Here is a 21,128-nt window from a genome sequence, read left to right on the forward strand (position 1 = left end):
TTTTTCATATATATCAAACTTAATTGTTCCTATAACTTATGCTCCGGGGTGTTGGTTCATGCTACCAAACCTGGATGGCTGGATCAAGTTCCAATTATCATTCGACACCTGTTATGATGGTGATTATGCACCTTGAATTCTTGCAAATTAATCTGAAGATTTGCTGTTGCTTTATAATATTCGGCGGATCTCTCGTATTTATTTATATTTTCTATATATGGTCTGATGGCTTGTTGGAGGCTGTCAACTAACTTGGTGCTTATCTGTTGGTTGATTATGTAATGAACCATATCCTGTCCTGTCTGCACTTGGCGCTCAATATATTTGCATTGCATTGCTGCTGATGTAACTCCTTATGCTGCACGCAATGAAGAAGCCTATTCAGGTTCGCTGGTTTGGCCTTTTCCTTTTGGCTGCATTCTCATGTCACTGTCCCGGCAAATCGTGCCGATTCATTCAGCGATCGATCTTGTAGTCTTCTCCAGTTGCAGATCCAAGGAGGGGAGGATAACTAGGCAAGCATACTGAAGAACTCACAACATGAACAACACCACGCACGGCCGAGCAGGGATGCTTCCTTGGTCGTCGGCCCGCCCTGCAGGTGTCGCGGCCTTGACGGCGCCGCAGCTGAGGCAGATGAGGGCGCAGTGCCTCGTCTTCCTCGCCTTCAAGTACGTTATTACTGTTGGGTAGCAAGCATCTCACTCTCTGCAAGAATTCCGTTGTTTCTTTCATTCATCTCGTCGTGCGTGTGTGATTAACTGATTATATATGTGCCAGGAACCAGATGGAGCCCAGGAAGCGGCACCTCGAGGTCGCGCTCGGTGAGGATGAGATCGACGGAGCCGGCTGCCACGGCGAGACGACGACGACGACGAGCTCGCCTTCTCAAGCCTCGTCGTCCTCTGCCGCACCGTTGCCGCTGCCACACCTCCTGCCCATCTCCTCGCTGCGGCTGTCCCCGCCCGTGACGGAGCAGGAGCAGGAGCAGGAGCAGGAGAATCGCCACCGCAACGACGACCCGGAAGCAGAACATGAGTAATTGATGGTTGTATCCTCTTTCTCCCCACGACTGGGCCATCGACCAAAAATGAATGAGAGGCTCCTTTTGGATACAAAGTGTTGTTCTCATACATACCTATAACAACTTTGATTAGCCTTCTCATACACACACACATATAAACTTTGGTTAGCTTTGTAGCTCATTAGTTTTGTGTTTTGTCGCATCTTTGTAGGTCTTTGTGCGTTGTGTATATCTAGCGAGGAGATGCAAACAAACGACATATCTGTTAAAATCTTTATATGTACAAGATATAGATTAGCTAAGCCGAATTGTGTACACCATCACGCATATTTGTCCAAACTGAAGTACTCTTCCAAATGGTTGGTTAGTTCAACGCACAAGAAAAATACTCAACTGCAGAATAGTCTAGTACTTGTATATTGTGATGATATTTCATGCCTATATGTTGTAACACTATGGTTTTTTGATACTATGGCTAAGAGTAAGGATGATGACGGCGGCCAGCTTAAAGAAAAATCTACATGACCTTTATAAGCTCATATAGTTACACGGCGAATGAAGTTAAGAGTATAGCGGGAAAAGAAGAGTAAGGAGAATGACGGGACTAGTTTAAACAAAAATCCATATGAGCTTATATTGTTACACGGCGAATGAAGTTAAGAGTAAGGACCATGACAGGGACTAGTTCTCAATGACACCATTTCCTTAGACGCATATAAACGCCAATCAAAAGACATGTGAGGTTGTTTATATGGACATTCTAGAAAGGTCGCAATGGCACACAAAAAGTTGATCTTTTCTCTACCTGATTTGATTTGAAGAAAAAAAAAAGACCCAGGGCCACCCGGTGAAATTCCCGGGGGGGGGGGGGGGGGGCTAATTAGTTGCAAAATTAGTTTGATTCAACATTTTTGGTGTCGCTAAATGTGCATACATCACATGATTCCGCCACGAGACGAGCTAGATCAAGCTCGTGCGTCGTCGGATGTGCTTCCATTTGGGCACAGTTGCAAAATATTTTTGGGTTCAGAATTTGCATTCTGTGAAGACAACAGCTTCAAGGCCACGCCTGTAGGAGTCCGTCCTGGGTGACGGTTCCGTAATTTATGCTGTGGCGCTCGGGAGGCGATCCGATCGGCCTAGGGTTTCCAGCGCTCGTCTGGACGCCGCCACCATTGTCACCACCAAGGTCTTGTGCGATCTTCCTTCCCCCCGGAGTAAGACGCACGGGATCATCCTGCTCCACCACTGAACCTTTCGTGGGGTTTCTAGGACTCACGATCGTACACACACTAGTACCTAGAAGGTTAGGCGGAGTGAGGGGAGTAGTAGGGTAGATGGAGGACGTGGAGGGCTTGATGAGAGGTCTCAAGTTGTCCGGGGTGGAGAAGAAGGGGCCGAGGATGGCGAAGATGGAACCGGAGAAGGGGTGCGACTGGGCGGAGGAGGAACCACAGGCGATAGGGAAACTGTTCTCGGAGAAGCTTGCGCATGCGCACGTTGTCGGTAACACATTGGGGAAGATCTGGTGTCCCATTAAGGGAGTGGGCTGCAAGGAGATTGAGGAGAATGTGTTCCTGTTCACTTTCCGGCAATATGCAGGGTGGAGGAGGGCGCTAGAGGATGGGCCATGGTGGTTTGACAAGGAACTATTGGTCATGGAGGATTTCAACCCGGATAAACCAGTGGACGAGTATGATTTCAACCAGATACCTATCTGGGTCAGGGTTTCTGGGCTGCCACTTGGATCCATGAACAGGACAATGGGGGAGCTGATTGGGAAGGATTTTGATGAACTGCTGGGGGTGGATGTTGGGCAGGATGGAAAGGCAGTGGGAAAGTACTTACGAATCAAAGTCAAGCTGAATATACAAGAGCCCCTGATGCGTGGTTTCTTGCTAGATAGAGAGAAAGGCCAAGGAGATGATGATGAGGTAATGGAGGACAATGTCAACAGCAAGCGGAAGAAAAAGCTATTGTGGTGCAAGTTTGCTTATGAACATCTGCCAGACTTCTGTTATACTTGCGGAATCATTGGACATGTGGAAAATGACTGCATGGTTAAACCCTCAAGTGGGGAAGCACCACAGTTTGGGCCATGGCTAAGAGTTGAAGATACTGGCAGGAGGGCTGAGGAGGGAGGAAGAGGTCGCTGGCCGGCGGGGAGGGACGGTACTGGGAGCGGTAGCAGAAGCTGGAGTGGAGGGAGAGGGGGTAGTGCATACTCGGACGGCGATGATAGAAGGAAATACAGGCTGAGTAGGGGTGGTGGAGCTGGAGGAAGTGATGCGCCTTCTTGGCGGAAAGAAGCACAGGCATCAAAAAGCCTGGGCTCAAAGGAGTTGGACGACGGCAAGGAGGTTACCCGTCCGCTGAAGGAGATTACAGATGGGGGCACAAAGGGCACAGCCCCAGGCGGTACAGCACAGAGGAAACTAGACCTTGATGCGGCCCAAAGAGAGAGCCTGGCGATCAGGAGGGAGGATGGGAATAAGCTGGTAGATGTGCTGATCCACAAAGCAGGTGATGGGAAGGGGGAGAAAGGAGGCTTAAGGGTGCAGAACGAGAACGGCAAAGAGAAGGAGGCCAGCAACAAGCAGCAGGAGAAAGCCAAGGAGGGGACTTTTAGGAAAAAGTTCAAGCGGAAGCCTAGGGCAGAGACAAGCACGGCCAGTGTGGTTCCTACAACTTTGCAGACGACAGGCAAGAGGTCGTGCGAGCGTATGGATATTGAAGTGTCTGAGCCGGGGAAAAAGGGACGCTTTGAGGAAGGAGTGGAGCTGGGCAGGAAGGAAGGGAGTGCTGTGGAGGAAGAAACAATATCGAAGACGGAGGAGGCTAACGGAAGGGCTGAACACAACACAATCATATCGGCAGGGCTGCAGGAGCAGCCCCGCCGGGAACAATGAAAATTATCAGTTGGAACTGCCGGGGGCTCGGGAACGGCCCGACAGTTCGCTCTCTTCTCGAATTGGGAAGAATGGAGGATCCCGACATTTTATTTCTGTGTGAAACTAGGCTGACGGAGAAAGAACTTGATAGATTCAAATGGCTGCTGGGATTGACTAATATGGTGGCATGGAAGGCGGAAGGAAGGAGTAGGGGGTGGCGCTGTTTTGGCGACGGGGGGTGGAAGTAGAGTTGCGGTCATATGGCATGTGGATGTGGATGTGGTGCAGGAGGGAGGAGTGAAGTGGAGGCTAACGGGAGTCTATGGAGAGTCCGAGGCAGGGAGGAAGGAGACATGGCGCACTTTGGGCTTGCTAAACCAGCAACATCAAGAGGGACGTCCATGGCTTTGTCTGGGCGACTTTAATGAGATCTTAAAAAGCACAGAGAAATTAGGAGGAGCTGAACGGCCACAAAATTGTATGGATGCTTTCAAGGAGGTGCTGGACCGGTGTCAAATGCGCGATCTAGGCTTTGAGGGAGACATATTCACTTGGAGAAACCATAGTAAGGAAGTGCAAACTTATATTTGTGAACGGTTAGATCGAGCGACGGCGAACAAACAGTGGTGTGATAGATTCCCAGGGCACGCAGTTCTTAACGGTGACCCGAAACACTCAGATCACCGGCCAGTCATCGTGCACACGGAGGGGCCTGATCCAGGATGGCGCAAGGGGGAGGCGGGGTTTCGCTTTGAGGCAAAATGGCTGAAGGAAGAAGGGTGCAGAGATGTTATTAAGGAGGCATGGGAGGAAAGTAGGGAACTGGAGGGAGGTGGAGTAGCACAAACATTACAGAAAGTTGCTGGAAGCCTTACAAAGTGGAATAGGGAGGTTGTAGGTGAGCTAGAAGGTCGTTTAAAGAAAGCACGGCGAGATTTGGAGAGATGCCGACGTGAACCCGTATCGGCACAGAAGGTTTCTGAGGAAGCTAAATTGCGCCAAGTTGTTCATTATCTGGAGGAGCAGCGTCATATACACTTCAAACAACGGGCTCATATGTGGTGGCTGCGTGATGGAAACAGAAACACTGGGTACTTGAAAGCCGTGGCAACCACAAGGAGGAAGTCAAATAGGATCAAAGAGCTTAGGAAGGAGACTGGGGAAGTAGTGAAGGAAGAAGGAGAACTAACCATTTATGTGCGCTCTTTTTTTCAGGAACTTTTCACTTCCCAATTTGGCGATCGCATACCCGAGCTCATTGCAAAAGTGAAACCCCGGGTTACGGAGGCCATGAATGCAGTTCTGGAGGCCGAATTCACCCCGGAAGAAATCAAGGCTGCGCTCGACCACATCGGGGACCTTAAAGCCCCGGGGCCGGATGGTATGCCCTCGATTGTTTTCAAGCGCCATTGGGATTTCATGGGTGACCAAGTGGTGCAAGAGGTTCTTGCGGTCTTGAATGGCGGAGACATCCCAGAAGGGTGGAACGACACTTCGGTGGTGCTTATTCTGAAGGTGCGCAACCCACAACGGATCAAGGACCTCCGACCAATCAGCTTGTGCAATGTTCTCTATAAGCTAATCTCCAAAGTTCTTACTAATCGGTTAAAAATAGTGCTCCCTGAGATCATATCCGACAACCAGAGTGCGTTTGTGCCCGGGAGACTTATAACTGACAATGTTCTGATAGCTTATGAGATCTCACACTACCTAATGAACAAGAGGAAGGGAAAAGATGGGTATGCGGCGGTCAAAGCAGATATGAGCAAAGCGTATGACAGAGTTGAGTGGGACTTTCTCAAAGCAATGATGATCAAACTTGGCTTTACCAGGGCATGGGTGAACATAATCATGAAGTGTGTCTCAACAGTCTGATATCAGATTAAAGTTAATGGAACCCTCACAGAACAGTTCACTCCTTCGAGAGGACTCCGGCAAGGTGATCCTCTCTCGCCGTATCTCTTTGTTATTTGTGTGGAAGGGCTTTCCGCTCTGTTGCATGAGGCGGAGGAAAATGGCACCATCCATGGAGTTAAGGTCTGCCCAGCAGCCCCACGGGTGTCACATTTGCTCTTTGCGGATGATTCCATGCTTTTGCTTAAGGCAAGGCAGGAGGAAGCCACAGCCCTACATGAGGTGCTGGCCCTATATGAAAGCTGCTCCGGGAAGTGCATAAACTTAGAGAAATCCGCTATCATGTTCAGCCCCAATACGCCGGAGGAAGAAAAAGATGCAGTTAAGGAGGCCCTTGAGATTCATAGCGAGGACTGGAATGAGAGATATCTAGGCCTCCCAGTTCATGTTGGTAGATCCAGGAGGAAGTCTTTTGCATACATTAAGGGCAGTATATGCGGGAAACTTTATGGCTGGAAGGAGAAGCTGCTGGCCAAGGAAAGCAAGGAGGGGCTGGTGAAAGGAGTTGCACAGGCCATTCCCACCTATGCCATGTCTTGCTTCGATCTCACCAAATCGCTGTGCTCAGAGATCGATAGCCTACTTGGCAAGTTCTGGTGGAACCAGCAAGATAAGACTAACTCGATGCACTGGATAAGTTGGGACAAGCTGACACAGCCAAAGGCACGAGGTGGGCTAGGGTTCAGAGACATGCCCGCGTTTAATATTGCCATGCTATCGAGACAGGGATGGAGACTGCTCCAGGACCCAGGGAGTCTGTGTGCGAGAGTACTAAAAACTCGATATTACCCCCACGGTCATGTGCTTGAGGCAGAACCAAAGGAGGGGATTTCATACTCATGGAGAAGTATACTTCAGGGCCTGGAGCTGATCAAACATGGCTATATCTGGAGGATTGGAGATGGCACGGGAGTCAAGATTTGGACAGACCCATGGATTCCCCGAGCATGGTCTCGGACAGTTATCACTCCGAAAGGAGCAAACTTATTGACACATGTTAATGAACTCATCTGCCCAATCACCGGACGATGGGATGAGCAACTGGTTACAGACACATTCTGCTCTGAGGATGCTCGACGCATTTTACAAATCCCGCTGCGGGATGGAGTGGAGGATTTTATCGCATGGCACTATGATAGCAAGGGGATCCATTCGGTTAGGAGCGCTTATAGAGTGCAAACGCATCTCAAGAAGCAGGCACGAGACGGGGCTCCAAACAGCAGCTCGGACAGAGCTGGCCAGCTTGAGGGAGGCGGGGATGATACGTGGAAAAGAGTATGGAAATTACCATGCCCGAAGAAGTTGCAGATGTTCAGGTGGCGCCTTAAGCATGAATCCCTGCCACTATGCACGAATCTGTAGAAGAGAGGAATGAGGTTGGAGAACAACAAGTGTTTCTTTTGCAGCCGAGCAGTAAAGGACGGGGGACATCTGTTCATCAAGTGCAAAGAAGTGAAGGAAATCTGGCGATCTTTGAACCTCGAAGCTGAAAGGGAAGAACTAGAGAAGATAACCAGCGTACATGCAATGATGGACTACCTCTGGCTATTGGACGAACAGAAGCGGCTGCTGATTGTTACAGTCTGGTGGCTATGGTGGAATAATAGGAATAAGCTGAGGGAGAGAGAGATGGTTGTGGCTGCCCCGGAAATTGTGCGGCGTGCACAAAGCCGGGTTATGGAGTATCTTCAGTACTTCTCTAATAAAGGAAAGCAACCAACTAGAACAAAATGGCAGCCGCCGGAGGAAGATGTTCTGAAGATCAACGTAGATGGATCCTTCTTTCCGGGGGAATCCTACGGAGGATGGGGTGTAGTGGTCCGAGATGCTGCTGGAGATCTTATAGCCGTGCATGCAGGGAGAGGGGAAAATATTTCAGATGCCTTTGGTGCGGAGGTCAACGCCATGGCAGCAGCGATCGACGTAGCAATAGGCCTTGGAGCCATCAGAGCCGTTTTTGAAACAGATTGTCAGTTGCTGGTAGAGGCGCTGGATCCTCGGAAGGTGAACTCATCTCCGTACGCCGTCGTTATTGAAGACCTTAAGCTACAGCTCAAACTGTGGTTCTCTAGTCAAAGAATGCATCATTGTAGACGTGAGGCCAATTCAGTCTACAATGATGCATTCTTTGACTAGAGAACCACAGTTTGATAGGCCATTTATGTTCTCCAAATACCAACTCTAGCTGGACCACTGATGTACCGCCCCGAGTGGCTGTTTGTGTCTCTGCTGACAGGCTGGGGCACCGTTAATCTATAAAGCTTTGCTTTACTCTAAAAAAAAGCTTTTTTTTTTAGGATCCGTGAAGACGACAGCTTGAGTTTTTGGACCGCAACACTAAACACTTTCAGCCCACAGCACAATTTATCCCACTTTTATATAGGCCGAAGTTGTATTCTGCAGCCCATTTAGGCCGTCGGCCCACTTACGCAGTACTCCAGACTCCAGTACACACTGCGTCGTGCGGACTCCTACAAAGCAGCACACAGCCACACACACACACAGCCGCCGCCGCCGCCGCCAGCACCGATGACGGAGAGCGGCCGGGAGATGGCCCTGCCGGCTATCCCCGACGAGCTCCTGGCGGAAATCCTCCTCCGCCTTCCCACCCCAGAGGACCTCATCCGCGCCTCCGCCGCCTGCGTCTCCATCCGCCGCCTGCGTCTCCATCCGCCGCCTCGTCGTCAACCGCGCCTTCCTCCGGCGCTTCCGCAAGCTCCACCCTCCGCCCCTCCTCGGCTTCGTCAACTACAAAGGCTTCCGCCCCGCCTTACCACCTCACCCCTCCGCGCCGGCAGCCAGCGCCGTCGCCCGCGCCGCCGACTTCGACTTCGCCTTCCTCCCCGCACCTGCCTTGGACTGGTCCATGCGGGAAGTCCGCGACGGCCGCGTCCTCCTCGACAGACCCTGCCGGCACGCCGGTGACGGGCTTGGATCCGTCTTCAAGGAGATGGTGGTGTGCGACCCCCTGCACCGGCAGTATCTCCTGCTCCCCCCGCTCCCCGGTGACCTAGCCATTTCGATTGTTGTCGCACTCGCGATTGAAGGGCCGTGCTTCGGCGAATCCTTCCTCGCCCCTCCCGGCGACGACGAGGAGGCAGCTGCTACTACTGAGGGGACGTCATTCAGAGTGATCTGGATGACGCTGCTCCAAACTAAGCCAATGGCCGCTGTCTTCTCCTCCGGCACAGGGCAATGGCAAACCCTGAGTCGGAGCGAGCCGTTACCTGCCTTTTTGTTATCGACGTGGAAGTTTTGGTTCGTGTCGCGCCATTACGCGCATGGTTGCTTCTACTGGGTTTCAGGTACCAGTGAAAAATTGCTCATGCTTGACATCCGGACAATGGAGTTCTCCATGGTTGACCCAGGGCCGGCCCACAAATATACGGGGCCCAGGGGCAAAACAACAAGAAGGGGCCCTTGTTTATTACTCAAAAGCTCACGTATTTTCTATTCCAAAATGCAAAGTAAATATTCAGTATATAGCATAGCCTGATGATCTCAATCTGGACTCTAAAACTGACAGCACAATTTATTTATCAATCAAGTGAACTACAATATTTATAACAGGACTCTTCTCAACTAAATATCCCTAGCCTTATCATCCAGATTGTTCCAGTGTCATGTACCAAAAATATCAACAGTGAATGATTGTTGTTCATCAACACTCGGTGATTTGGAATTTGGTGAATGAGCTACGTTTTCATGCTCACTGGAATTATTATCACCCTCGTTCATATCCTGGCCAGCAGCATTTGTATTCTCAGCTGGTTGCTCTTCAAAACTTACTATGACCAATTCTCTTCTTCTTAATTAATCGATGAGGCAAAACTTTTGCCTCTGTTTCGAGAAAAAGAACTTACTATGACCAATTCCAGGGGACCTCTAGAAGAACTACTAATTCTGAAAACTTGTCGATTGATCCTTTTAGGGATCTGCTTTTTTCTCTTCCTTTTGTCACTACTGGATAAATACTTTCTAGAGGACATGTCATTAAACAAAAAAAAGCAGCATAAAATGATAAATACAGGGAGCAAAAGCACCTGGATATGGATTGATGTGTATGTAAGTGGCCAGATCAGCGGAGGCGCAGGTTGCAGTCATGAACTGAATAATCCCCTTTTCTCCGGTTCTCCTTATCTCCTGATCATGAGGACTCTCTCCCACTTAGATCCACTGAAGTTTAAAGCGCAGAAGAAGACCTATGCAGGCAGATGTGGAGTCGTCGGATGGGCAGAGCTATTTAATAGAGGAGGAACGAGATTATGGGAAGAAGAAAAGAAGAACGCATACCGTTTCCATGTCTCCAAAGTCTAGTTGACGGGGAACGAGCAGAACTTTGAGAAGAAGGAGAGCCCTTTGGGGAGCGGATTTGCGCCTTTAGTTTCATTAATGGCCTGCGGCGACCATGGAATCGGTGAAGGGAATGGCTGCGCTGTTTGTGCGAGTCTGGGATTTGGGGAAGAGGAGTCGAGGAGCACGGGAGCGAAAGACGCTGAACGGGCCTCTTTAGGCTTCATATACATTAGACGAAATAGAACCTGGGCTGGGGCCCCTTCCTTCTGGGGGCCCAGGGCGGGCGCCCCGTTTGCCCGGCCTATGGGCCGGGCCTGGGTTGACCACCCACCCTGTGCCAGATTTTCGGGCGATGATGTGGCCATCGTCGAGGCAGGCCAAGGCATAACTCTGATGTTTGTGCCTAAACCGGACACATCTCGCCTAATTTATACCGTTTGGCGAAACAATGGTGGGAGTTCCACTCAGTGGCAAATGGAGAATGAGCCATTCTTGCTGGATTCTGGGTCCGTGATCAAGGGTGCGGTGGGTAGGCACTTGCTCCTATATTATGTTGGAAGCTCGTCAGTTGAGCGAGGTTGTTACACGCGGGACGTCGACACATTCCAGCTTGAGAGGGTGTGTGGTGCATATCCCGACCCGTCAGAAGCATATTGCAACTTCCCACCGTCGTTATTATCGTCGCCGGCAGTGTCAAGTGGTAAACTTTCTGTTGTATGCTAGTTACCTTCTTCCTTTCATAGTTATTACTATCACATAGATTGTCTGATCTTTCTACTCCCTCGTCCCATAATATAAGATCGTTTTTCAAGCTATGTTAGCTTGAGAAACGATCTTGTATTGTGGGACAAAGGAAGTAGTTTCTTATTGTGCTCAGTAATCATTATTTGCAAGGTTAAGTGGTTATTGGCTTTTTGTGCTTGTGGCAAAGCTGATCAAGCTAATTGTTATGTTTGTCTGTTCTATTTGCCATCTTGTACACTAGGAGTAACTTTTTAGATGCATCATAAAACCGTAGAAAAGCACCGGGAATAGGTCCATTACATCTAAAAACCTTGTCACTGGGCAATTTCTTTTCATCCTATCCTGCATAAATGAAGCTCTTCCAAAGTCATCAAGTCAATCCATACAACCTGCTGCAATTTGCTGTCTGAATTAGTGCACTTGTCTCAGAGAACTACTTGCTACAATTCTAAATTTTGGTATAAATTTTCTGCACATCTTTTTATCTCCTTAGGCCTTTGGACTTTTGGAGAGCTGCTGAGAGTATTGCGAACAGAGCATAATCCAGACATTTATGTTATCTTTTACCAAATATTGTATGGCACTTGGATTAGGTTTAAAATAATAATTGTAGTGCACACCCTCCATTTCATTGCTTAGTTCACCACTGCCTGTCAAAACCCAACTTTGTTTGCCTGCATGCAGATGTAACCTTTTACATTTTCCCCTGTTGTCGGTGCACTTTTGTGGTTCTTGCTGTCATTAGTCTGTCAAATTGACACCTCTTTGGTATTGAATCATTGTACAATCAAGATACCGTCTTTGATGCATACTGTTGCAATGGAACCTATGACTCTTCTGCCCGATTGCCATGGCTGCTTTTTATGTGCAAATGTTATTTTTTTTCTTTTCTCCTTTGATCATCGTCCTCACCTTTATGCATATGCTCCCTTTAATTTTCTTCCTTTGAAGCATGGAAACGCACAAATTGAAATTTCCCTGGTTGTAGCATGATTGAGCTTGACTGTACTAGTATCATCAACATTTTTTTTTACTGAACTTGGTTGAGTTTTGTGAGTGCTCGATTGCTGGATTTGACATGGGGTTCTCTCTACATAAGTTGCCTGCTGCAACTTTCTTAAATCTCAGTGACATCACTAAAGCTTTTCAATTAAAAATTTAAAATTCACCATCTCATCTGAAGGTCACTTCACTATAACCTACCTACAGACTATTAATGGTGCACCGTCAAAGAGAGTAAGCTATCTAAACACAAAATTCTACGGACCTAGTTTATTAATTTTCTAACCCAAACAAAGTTCTCTGTAAACATGTTTTTCACAAAATGGATAGCGAAACCGGTTTTCCTAGAACTCAGCTAAAAACTCGTTCTCTACAATATCATCACTAATCCTCAGTATCCAAACGACCACTAAATCTCAGTCACATTACTAAGCTTTTCAGTTAAAATTCACCATTCTCATCTGAAGGTCATCTCATATATTACCTACCTACAGACTATTAATGGTGCACCATCAAAGAGAGTAAGTTCAGCCTTAGTAATGTGCAACATTAAGTGAAAATGTCAGACAACCGAAAATTAGCAATAGCTCCATTTAATGGTGTATCCTTATGCATGCAGGCGCACGCCATGCTGACGCCCAGGGAGCGGGGGATGATGTGCTGGCGCCTGAACTACAGGAAGCTGACCCTAGAGGCGTCCAAGGACCTGTTGTCGCAGCAGCAGCCCAAGCTCTGAACCGCTTGTTCGTCGTCGAAGGTCAGACAGCCATTCTCATCTGAAGTCCACTCCATATATAACCTTAGCTACAGACTAATAGTTGTGCATCGTAAAGGGGGTAGGCTCAGCCTTACTGCTTTAGTAGTGTGTAACTGTAAGTGAAAGTGTCAGACAACCAAAAGTTAGCAACAACTCCATTTAATGGTGTATCCTTCTGCATGTAGGGACACACCATGCTGATATCCAGGGAGCAGGGGAGCCTGAAGTACGAGAAGCTGACCCTGGAGGCGTGCAAGGACCTGTTGTCGCAGCAGCCACCCAAGCTTTGATCCCCTTGTTCGTCGTTGAAGGTCAGACAACCATTCTCATCTGAATGTCACTTCATATATAACCTAGCTACGGACTAATAGTTGTGCACCATAAAAGAGAATAACTTCAGCCTTAGTAGTGTGCAACATTTATTTAGTAAAAATGTCAGATAACCGAAAATTAGCAATAGCTCCATTTAATGGTGTATCCGTGCATGCAGGCACACGCCATGCTGACGCCCAGGGAGCGGGGGATGATGTGCTGGCGCCTGAACTACAGGAAGCTGACCCTGGAGGCGTCCAAGGACCTGTTGTCGCAGCAGCAGCCCAAGCTCTGAACCGCTTGTTCGTCGTCGAAGGTCAGACAACCATTCTCATCTGAAGTCCACTCCATATATAACCTTAGCTACAGACTAATAGTTGTGCATCGTAAAGGGGGTAGGCTCAGCTTTGCTGCTTTAGTAGTGTGCAACTGTAAGTGAAAGTGTCAGACAACCAAAAATTAGCAATAGCTCCATTTAATGGCGTATCCTTCTGCATGTAGGGACACGCCATGCTGATGTCCAGGGAGCAGGGGAGCCTGAAGTACGAGAGGCTGACCCTGGAGGCTTGCAAGGACCTGTGGTCGCAGCAGCTGCCCGGGCTCTGAACCCCTTGTTTGTCATCGAAGGCAAGACAACCATTCTCATCTGAAGTTCACTTCACATATAACCTAGCTACAGATTAACAAGTGAGATTGTCTTCAGACAACTGAAAATAACAATAGCTTCATTCAATGGTGCATCCTTGTGCATGCAGGCACATGCCATGCTGGCGTCCATGGGGTGGCAGGTGATGTGCTGGTGCCTGAAGTACGAGAAGCTGACCCTGGAGGTGTGCAAGGACCCGTTGTGCAAGCTCCAAACTCCTTATTCGTTGTGGAAGGTCAGACGACCATTCTCATGTGAAGGTCACTTCATATATAACCTAGCTACAGACTAATAGTTGCACACCATAAAGAGAGCAAGCTCAGCCTTAGTGGTGTGCAACATCAAGTGAAATTGTTAAGACCACCGAAAATTAGCAATAGCTCCATTTAATGGTGTATCCTTGTGCATGCAGGCACACACCATGCTGACGCCCAGGGAGCGGAGGATGATGTGCTGGCGCTTGAACTACGAGAAGCTGACCCTGGAGGCATGGAAGGACCCGTTGTGGCAGCGTCCACCCAAGGTCCTGACCCCTTGTTCGTTATCGAAGGTCATACAACCATTCTCATGTGAAGGTCACTTCATATATAACCTAGCTACAGACTAATAGTCGCACACCATAAAAGAGAATAAGCTGAGCCTTAGTGGTGTACAATATCAAGTGAATTTGTCAGACCCGAAAATTAGCAATAGCTCCATTTAATGGTATATCCTTATGCATGGAGGCACACGATTATTAGCAATAATCACATGAAAGCAATATACGGCACACGATTTCCATACCCCCATTACAAATCCTGATGCACCTTTTGGGCCAACCGTTAAGTGGTGTGAGACAAATGAAATCTAGCAATAGCTCCATTTTAATGGCGTGTCTTTTTCTCAAAAATAAATAAATAGAATTAATAGGGTGTCTTTGTGGAATGCAGGCACACCCCATGCTGATGTTGTACATGGAGCGGAGATCGATGTGCTGGTGCCTGAACTATGGGAAGCTGACCCTGAAGGCGTGCAAGGACCTCTTGTCGCAGCGGCCGCCCAAGCTCCAGACCACTTGTTGGTCGTCGAGAACGATGACGATGCTGAGGCGGGTCACGGCGGTGCAAGGAGGAGGCGCTGAGGTTCGGGCTGGGGCTGGACCTGCGGAGGTTGCAGAGCCGTGTAGGCGAGGTGGAGACTGCGGCGTGTCGGGAGGCGAGGGGCCAGAGTATGTGGTGGTAGAATTGTAGCTAGATGGAGCGAGCAAGAGTGACTCCATGCATCCTTTTTGTAAAGCTTACTTGTTTGATCTTGTGCCGTGCTGGTCTCTGCTTGCTCTTTCCTGTGCAACTGTCGCTTGCGCATTGTCGTTTTTGTTGTGATATCAACTCAGTCAGCCGTTTGTTTCGAAATGATGGATGTTCACTCATAATTTTAGGTGTTGAGCCGAGTTACTAACAGGCTATCGTGGATGTGCTTCTTTCTTTCTGAATTATTATCTGCTCTATTCATAAACTGAGCAATAAACTGAACGTACAGACAAGAGAGCTAGGCTGAACTTGATCTTTAGAAGTAACCGACGACAGTAACATGAAATTCATCTTCATAGACTTCATCCTCATCTGAACTCATGCTCGGGCATGCTCACCGTAGCCACGCCTGCTCCTCTGTTCCATTTCCAATATTAATGTGATTTTGTTACACTTTATGCGCCTTCCATCCCAAAATAAGCGTCCCTGATTTAATACAATTTCATACTAAATCAGCGACACTTACTTTGAGACGGAAGGAGTAGTATATTAGGTTGTGTGTTGTCATTTAATTTGCTTGTGTAAGTGATATGAGATGATTTACAATTATACTAAGGACATCTCCAACGCGTACCCTCGAACTGCTGCAACCATCTATTTGCCATCCAACGCGGTACCCCATCGGTTCGTGGATCGGTCCGGTTGTCCATTTTCCCGCAAACCGGGCGCAAATAGGGGGCTCTGCGGGAGTCTTGACCACTGCCCCGCACGTGTCCATCTCGAGCCACCGCCGTCTGGAATGGTAAGTGCGGCGATAGCCAGGGAGGGCCGGCGGCCAAGGAGTTCCTCATGGTGGAGGCCGCCGACAAGGAGTACATGGTGGAACTCCGCCCCCAGTACCCGAAGTTGGTGGACGCAGAGCGGCAGCGGTTGGCCGACGAGGCGGTGGACGGGGCAGTTGTTAACATCTCCGACGACGAGGAGGAGATTGACGTCCAAGAATGGCACCGCATCTTCCCCAACATTATTGACGACGGCAGAGGGCTGGACCGCAAGATCGGTGGTATGAGGCAGGCACAATGAATAGCACTGTATAAGAAGAATTAGTTTATGTAGAATCTATGTTGAACTTTAATCTAAGTAGAATCTATGTCTAGCTTATGTACTCCCTCCGTTCTTAAACGAGTGCACTTTCAACTTTGTTGGAAAATCAATTTTTTTATTTATGTTTGTACATATTTATACAATAATACACCAGCATTTATGTCATCAAATTAGTAGCATTAAATTCATAATAAAATATATTTTTATTATATATCTATTTGGTTTCACTAATATTTATATATTTTTACACAAACTTGATTAAATTTTGAGATAGTTTGACCCTCCAACAAAGTTGGAAGTACACTCGTTCAAAGATGGAGGGAGTAGAATTTTTGTTGAGTTTAAGCAGAAGTTTAAATTATGTAGAATCCATGTTGAACTTCGGTTGAGTATATGTAGATTATGTCAAATTTCGGTTGTTTTAATCTAGTCTATGTTGAATTTTATGCGCCTTTGATTTTTACTATGTTATATATGGGGAATTTGATTTTCTTTTTGCCACAACTTACTTTGGACTTTGACAATTTGCCGCTACTTACATTGTAATTGATTTTTTTGCCACAATTTAGTTTGGACTTTGATGCATCCGCTCACCTCTAAGGATGGCAATTTTACCCACGGGTACGGGTACCCGCGGGTACCGTACCCGCATGGGCAGGGTACGGACACACTTTTATACCCATGGGTAGGATCCATACCCTACCCGTTAAGTGCATGGGTAGGGTACGGGTATAGCCTTGTACTCGGGGGTATACCCATACCCTGCCCTCTTGTGAACTAATGTTAAGTTGTTGTTAATTAATCATTAACTTGTCATGTGACTTGTCTACTCCTATTGACTTTTGAGTATGTTGTACTCATGTACTCCCTCCGTTCCAAAATAGATGACCCAACTTTGTACTAAAGTTAGTACAAAGTTGGATCATCTATTTTGGAACGGAGGGAGTACCTGTTATTGAGCTGAGATAATTGTTTTTTTTAATCAAATGTGCTATCAATGAGTGTAAAAATGTGAACAACTCGTGTACTATTTGTTCTACCCGCCGGGTACCCATCGGGTATGGGTACGGGTAAAGTTTCATACTCATGGGTACGGGTATGGGTAGAATTTTGTACCCACTGACTATACGGGTATGGGTATGGTATTGCTCTACCCTGCCCATACCTTACCCATTGTCATCCTTACTCACCTCGCGCCCGCCACCGACGTCGTGGACATCTCCGACGATGAAGATTAGCTAGAGTAGTTCTTAATATGTAGTATGTACGTTTTTTTTGCATGCTTTGTATAGATCTAGGGGCTGAAATATGAGAGACTCGGATGTAGAGTGGCTAATTTGAAATGTGATCGATCACTGTCCGAGGGCATGTCCGGTTGTATCCGCAGGCGTTTGATATATCAGATTTGTAAGTTCGGTTGCAGATCCTCTTAAGTAGTTAAAGGTTGGGATACATGGAGGAATAAGGGAAACTACTAATCAATCAATGCCAAGGACTAAGGCAGCTTGGATGGCCGTTCTTTAGGCCAAAACCAGCGAAAAATACGGCTCTGGATTGTTTCTCCCCTCCAGCTAGAAAGACATAGTTGGTTGGTCGTTTAGGCCGCGTTTGGTATGGTTGTAATTCAATATACGCGTATTTAACTTTTGGCTGTAACTTCCGGCCAATAGTTATTTTGAGCCGGAAACCAAAACGACCGGCGGAGATATCCAACCATAACAGACCCCTTATACTCGTGCGAACTATACAAATCCGGCGACCATACGGGTCTGGTTTGTTTTTTGGGCTAGATCAGAGCCCGTATAGTCGCTCGTGCGTAAAAGATTTTACGGTGGCCCGCAGAGGCGGAGCCAGAATTTGAACATAGAGAGGGCGAAGAGGAAAATGGACGTGCACCAAATGCAGCACCACCGTATATCAATTCTTAAATATAGCATCGATATCATATAAACAATTACAATATTTGTTTTATAATTACATTAAAATAGCTACAGTTTTTTTATTGGCTTAGATGTATATCTACGCACAACAGGCCCATCAAACCATCAGACGTAAACTCTGTAATGATTTCACTCCTAAATTTCATAGTTTTAAATAGCGGGTTACGCCTCTTAGACAAATGGACTCAATTGTTTATTATTGGTGGTCTCTTCTTCTTAACACTTTCTAGTTACTACAAAAACAAATTTACTATTTGTAATTGATTCTAACTAGTACTCCCTCCGACCATAATATACGATCATTTTGCAAGCTGTTTTAGTTTGCAAAACGACCGAGCAATTAGTTTGTACTTCCTCAGTTTCAAAATAGATGACCCAATTTTATATTGATTTTGTATTAAAGTTAGTATAAAGTTGAATCATCTATTTTAAAACGGAGGGAGTATAATCTAAATGTAAAATTAATATATCATACTATGTAGCATACCTTAGGTTGAGATTAGACAGATCCACAAGTTTTGATGTAGGAGCCGAGAGGAGGAGATGTTTGCCAATTAGTAGATCAGCTTGTGGAGTTCTGGTAAACTCGTATCAGACGTGCGGAATCTGCACCTTCGTCAGTCAGGTCGTCAATGATGCTCGTGCGACAGGTCTGCCGATCGATTAAGCCCTAGCTGCGTGGCGGCGGCGGGGACGATTGAGGATGGAGTCGAGCAAACCGATGACAAAGCGGTGTATTGTGTCTGTATTGGTCCAACCGATCGATAAGTAATATGCAGACCAGCAGATCACGTGGCCCTGTGGGCTGTAAATTTTGGGCTTGGGCTATTTGAAACTACTAGATATCGTAGAGGTCAGGCCGGATACTAATAATTTGTTTTTGAGAACCACCCTCAAAGGCCTTTATTCATTAATTTGACGGTTTACATCCGATTGCACCAAGACAATCAATGAAACAGGGAAAACATCAAAAGAAGTTACATTCGAGGCACTCACAAGGCTCTCTCTAGCACACCAGTGAGCAGCCTCTTTGGCCTCTCTACTTATTGTGAATTCGACGCGAAGCAGGCAACATGGTGCCGCAAGCAGGAGGAGCAAGACAAGAAGTACATCGACCTTGTCTCCTCCGACGACGATGAGTGAGCGTCGTCGTCGCCGCTGCCGCACCCGAAGAGCTCCGGTGACCTTCACTTTGGCCTAGTTTAGGGTTTGGCCGCACCACAATGTAGTATGAATGTAGAAATCACAATATAACTATCGAAATGTACCTATGATCAAACTATGAATGTAGTATGCGTTCTTCATTTTCATCCAGGAATGCTTGTTTTTAAAATTTATGGTTTTAGATATGGGCTCTGTTCGGCTGTAGAAGATTTCGCCCCTCAAATCTCTAATTTATCGGCCCTTATCCGCGATATAAGGGCAGCTGATATACATGGTCTGTTGGAGATGCTCTAAGAAATTAGCGTCTCCAGAGATCCTTATTTTTTCCGACGGTATTTCGTTGGTGGCCCGGTAAGACTGTATCTTAATACAGGCAGAAAGCCAAAATGGCCATCGAAGCGGGGCCTAGAATACTTGTTGCGGGCACATTTTTGCAAAAAGAAAAAAAAAACCTCCACTTTGTATGGACAGAACCCGCACAGTGGACTGAGATCCAGTGACTTGCCTACTGCAAGTCATGTTGTAACATTCCCCCATATATTAACCATCTATTTAAGATCCAACGCTTGACATTGGCCCAAGTAAAACAACGATTGAGACTTGAGTTTTTTAGGTAGCCGACAGCACAAACAGCATGAGTCATTCTTCAGTCCATTACAAATAGAAACAATGGCAACCAAGGTTAAAAATCAACAGTCCTATATATTATTCTGAAACTGCACAAATTAAAATCACTTAGCACTCTCTTTCTTTGTTCATTCGGCACTTAAATTTGAGAAAAAATAATACCGAGAGCACATGACTACAACTAACGCTGCTCGAGATTGAAATTCACACTTAGCACTTGTACTCGAGCAAATTATTGGCTGCAGCTAGCAGCACTCAACATTGGATGAGAGATATCCACATTATCGAGTTTTGTAGGTGTGAGTGATGGTTTTGGTTGGCTTGATGTATGTTCTTGTTAGACCTATGTTGAATAATAAATAAAGATGGCCGTATTCATCGATTGATGCAGAGGCCGGGGGTTTTAACCTCCTTTTTCCCCAAAAAAAGACACTCAACATTGGAATCCAGACTTCGCAGTAGTAGTACTCAAGAGTAGATCATAGACTACATCCATTTGAGTTCTAAAATGTGCATCATGTATTTTTTAAATGTTCATCGTGTATTAAAAGAATCATCACGTGTTTCAAAACAATTTATAGTATTAATAAATCTTCATTGTGTATATTAAAAATGTTCATCGTGTATAGAAAAATGGTCAGCATCTATTTAACAAATTCTCGAAGTGCAATAAAAAAGGTTCATCTTGTATAAAAAGTATTCATAATGTATTAAAAAGATTATTCGTGTATCAAAAAGTCATGTTTAAAAACATCATGTATTTAGAAAAATCATCGTGTATTGAAATTTGTTAATAGTGTATTTTAAAAAAATGTTCGCATCTATTACCAAATCGTTCATTTTCTTTTAGAAAAGGAGGATGATCCCCGGCCTCTGCATCTAGGCGATGCATGCAACCATTTTATTAATTATTCGCAAGACCTTGCAAAGTAATACATCAGGCAGTCTGAAGCAACCATCTTAGCTGTTGGGGAACGTTGCAGAAAACAAAAATTTTCCTACTCGTTTCACCAAGATCCATCTAGGAGTTCATCTAGCAACGAGTGATCGGATGCATCTACATACCTTTGTAGATCGCGAGCGGAAGCGTTCAAAGAACGGGGATGATGTAGTCGAACACGACGTGATTCAAATCACCGGAGATCCTAGCACCGAACGGACGGTGCCTCCACGTTCAACACACGTACGGAACGGATGACGTCTCCTCCTTTCTTGATCCAGCAAGGGGGGGGGGAGAGGTTGATGAAGATCCAGCAGCACGACGGCGTAGTGGTGGATGCAGGGCGTCACAGTAGCAGGGCTTCGCCGTGTACTACGAGGGAGAGATGTAACAGGGGAGAGGGAAGCACCAAAGGCTGAGGTTTGAAGTCCTCCCTCTCCTCAACTATATATAGGAGGGCCAAAGGGGGGGGTGCGCCAGCCTAGGAGATCCAATCTCCTAGGGGCGGCGGCCAAGGGGAGGTTTCCCTCCCCCCCAA

The 21,128-nt window shown here is 46.7% G+C and overlaps 1 protein-coding gene and 1 pseudogene across 2 annotated transcripts; both read left to right on the forward strand.

The window, feature by feature from the left end:
* Nucleotides 1-244: 244 nt before the first annotated feature.
* On the forward strand, nt 245-1,303 carry LOC125540285 (uncharacterized). Of its 2 annotated transcripts, none has more exons than XM_087545386.1 (3): nt 245-385; nt 486-671; nt 781-1,303. In XM_087545386.1, exons 2-3 carry the CDS (start codon nt 541-543, stop codon nt 1,040-1,042), a joined length of 393 nt encoding a protein of 130 aa, XP_087401512.1. In that variant the 5' UTR covers nt 245-385; nt 486-540; the 3' UTR covers nt 1,043-1,303. The 2 variants fall into 2 exon arrangements, with proteins under 2 accessions (XP_087401512.1, XP_087401511.1); XM_087545385.1 differs by having other exon boundaries at nt 253-385; nt 476-671.
* A 7,022-nt stretch (nt 1,304-8,325) lies between these two features.
* On the forward strand, nt 8,326-14,706 carry LOC147987567 (uncharacterized; annotated as a pseudogene).
* Nucleotides 14,707-21,128: the final 6,422 nt, after the last annotated feature.

The sequence above is a fragment of the Triticum urartu genome, chromosome 2A (assembly GCF_056163025.1).
Source record: "Triticum urartu cultivar PI428250 chromosome 2A, HENAU_Tu73, whole genome shotgun sequence".
Classification (NCBI taxonomy): Eukaryota; Viridiplantae; Streptophyta; class Magnoliopsida; order Poales; family Poaceae; genus Triticum; species Triticum urartu.

Excerpts from the sequence above, each read along its gene's own strand:
- LOC125540285 (XM_087545386.1), top strand. The coding sequence starts at position 541 with ATGAACAACACCACGCACGGCCGAGCAGGGATGCTTCCTTGGTCGTCG. Across the intron at positions 672-780 it reads CTCGTCTTCCTCGCCTTCAA|GAACCAGATGGAGCCCAGGA; the intron begins GTACGTTATTAC and ends TATATGTGCCAG.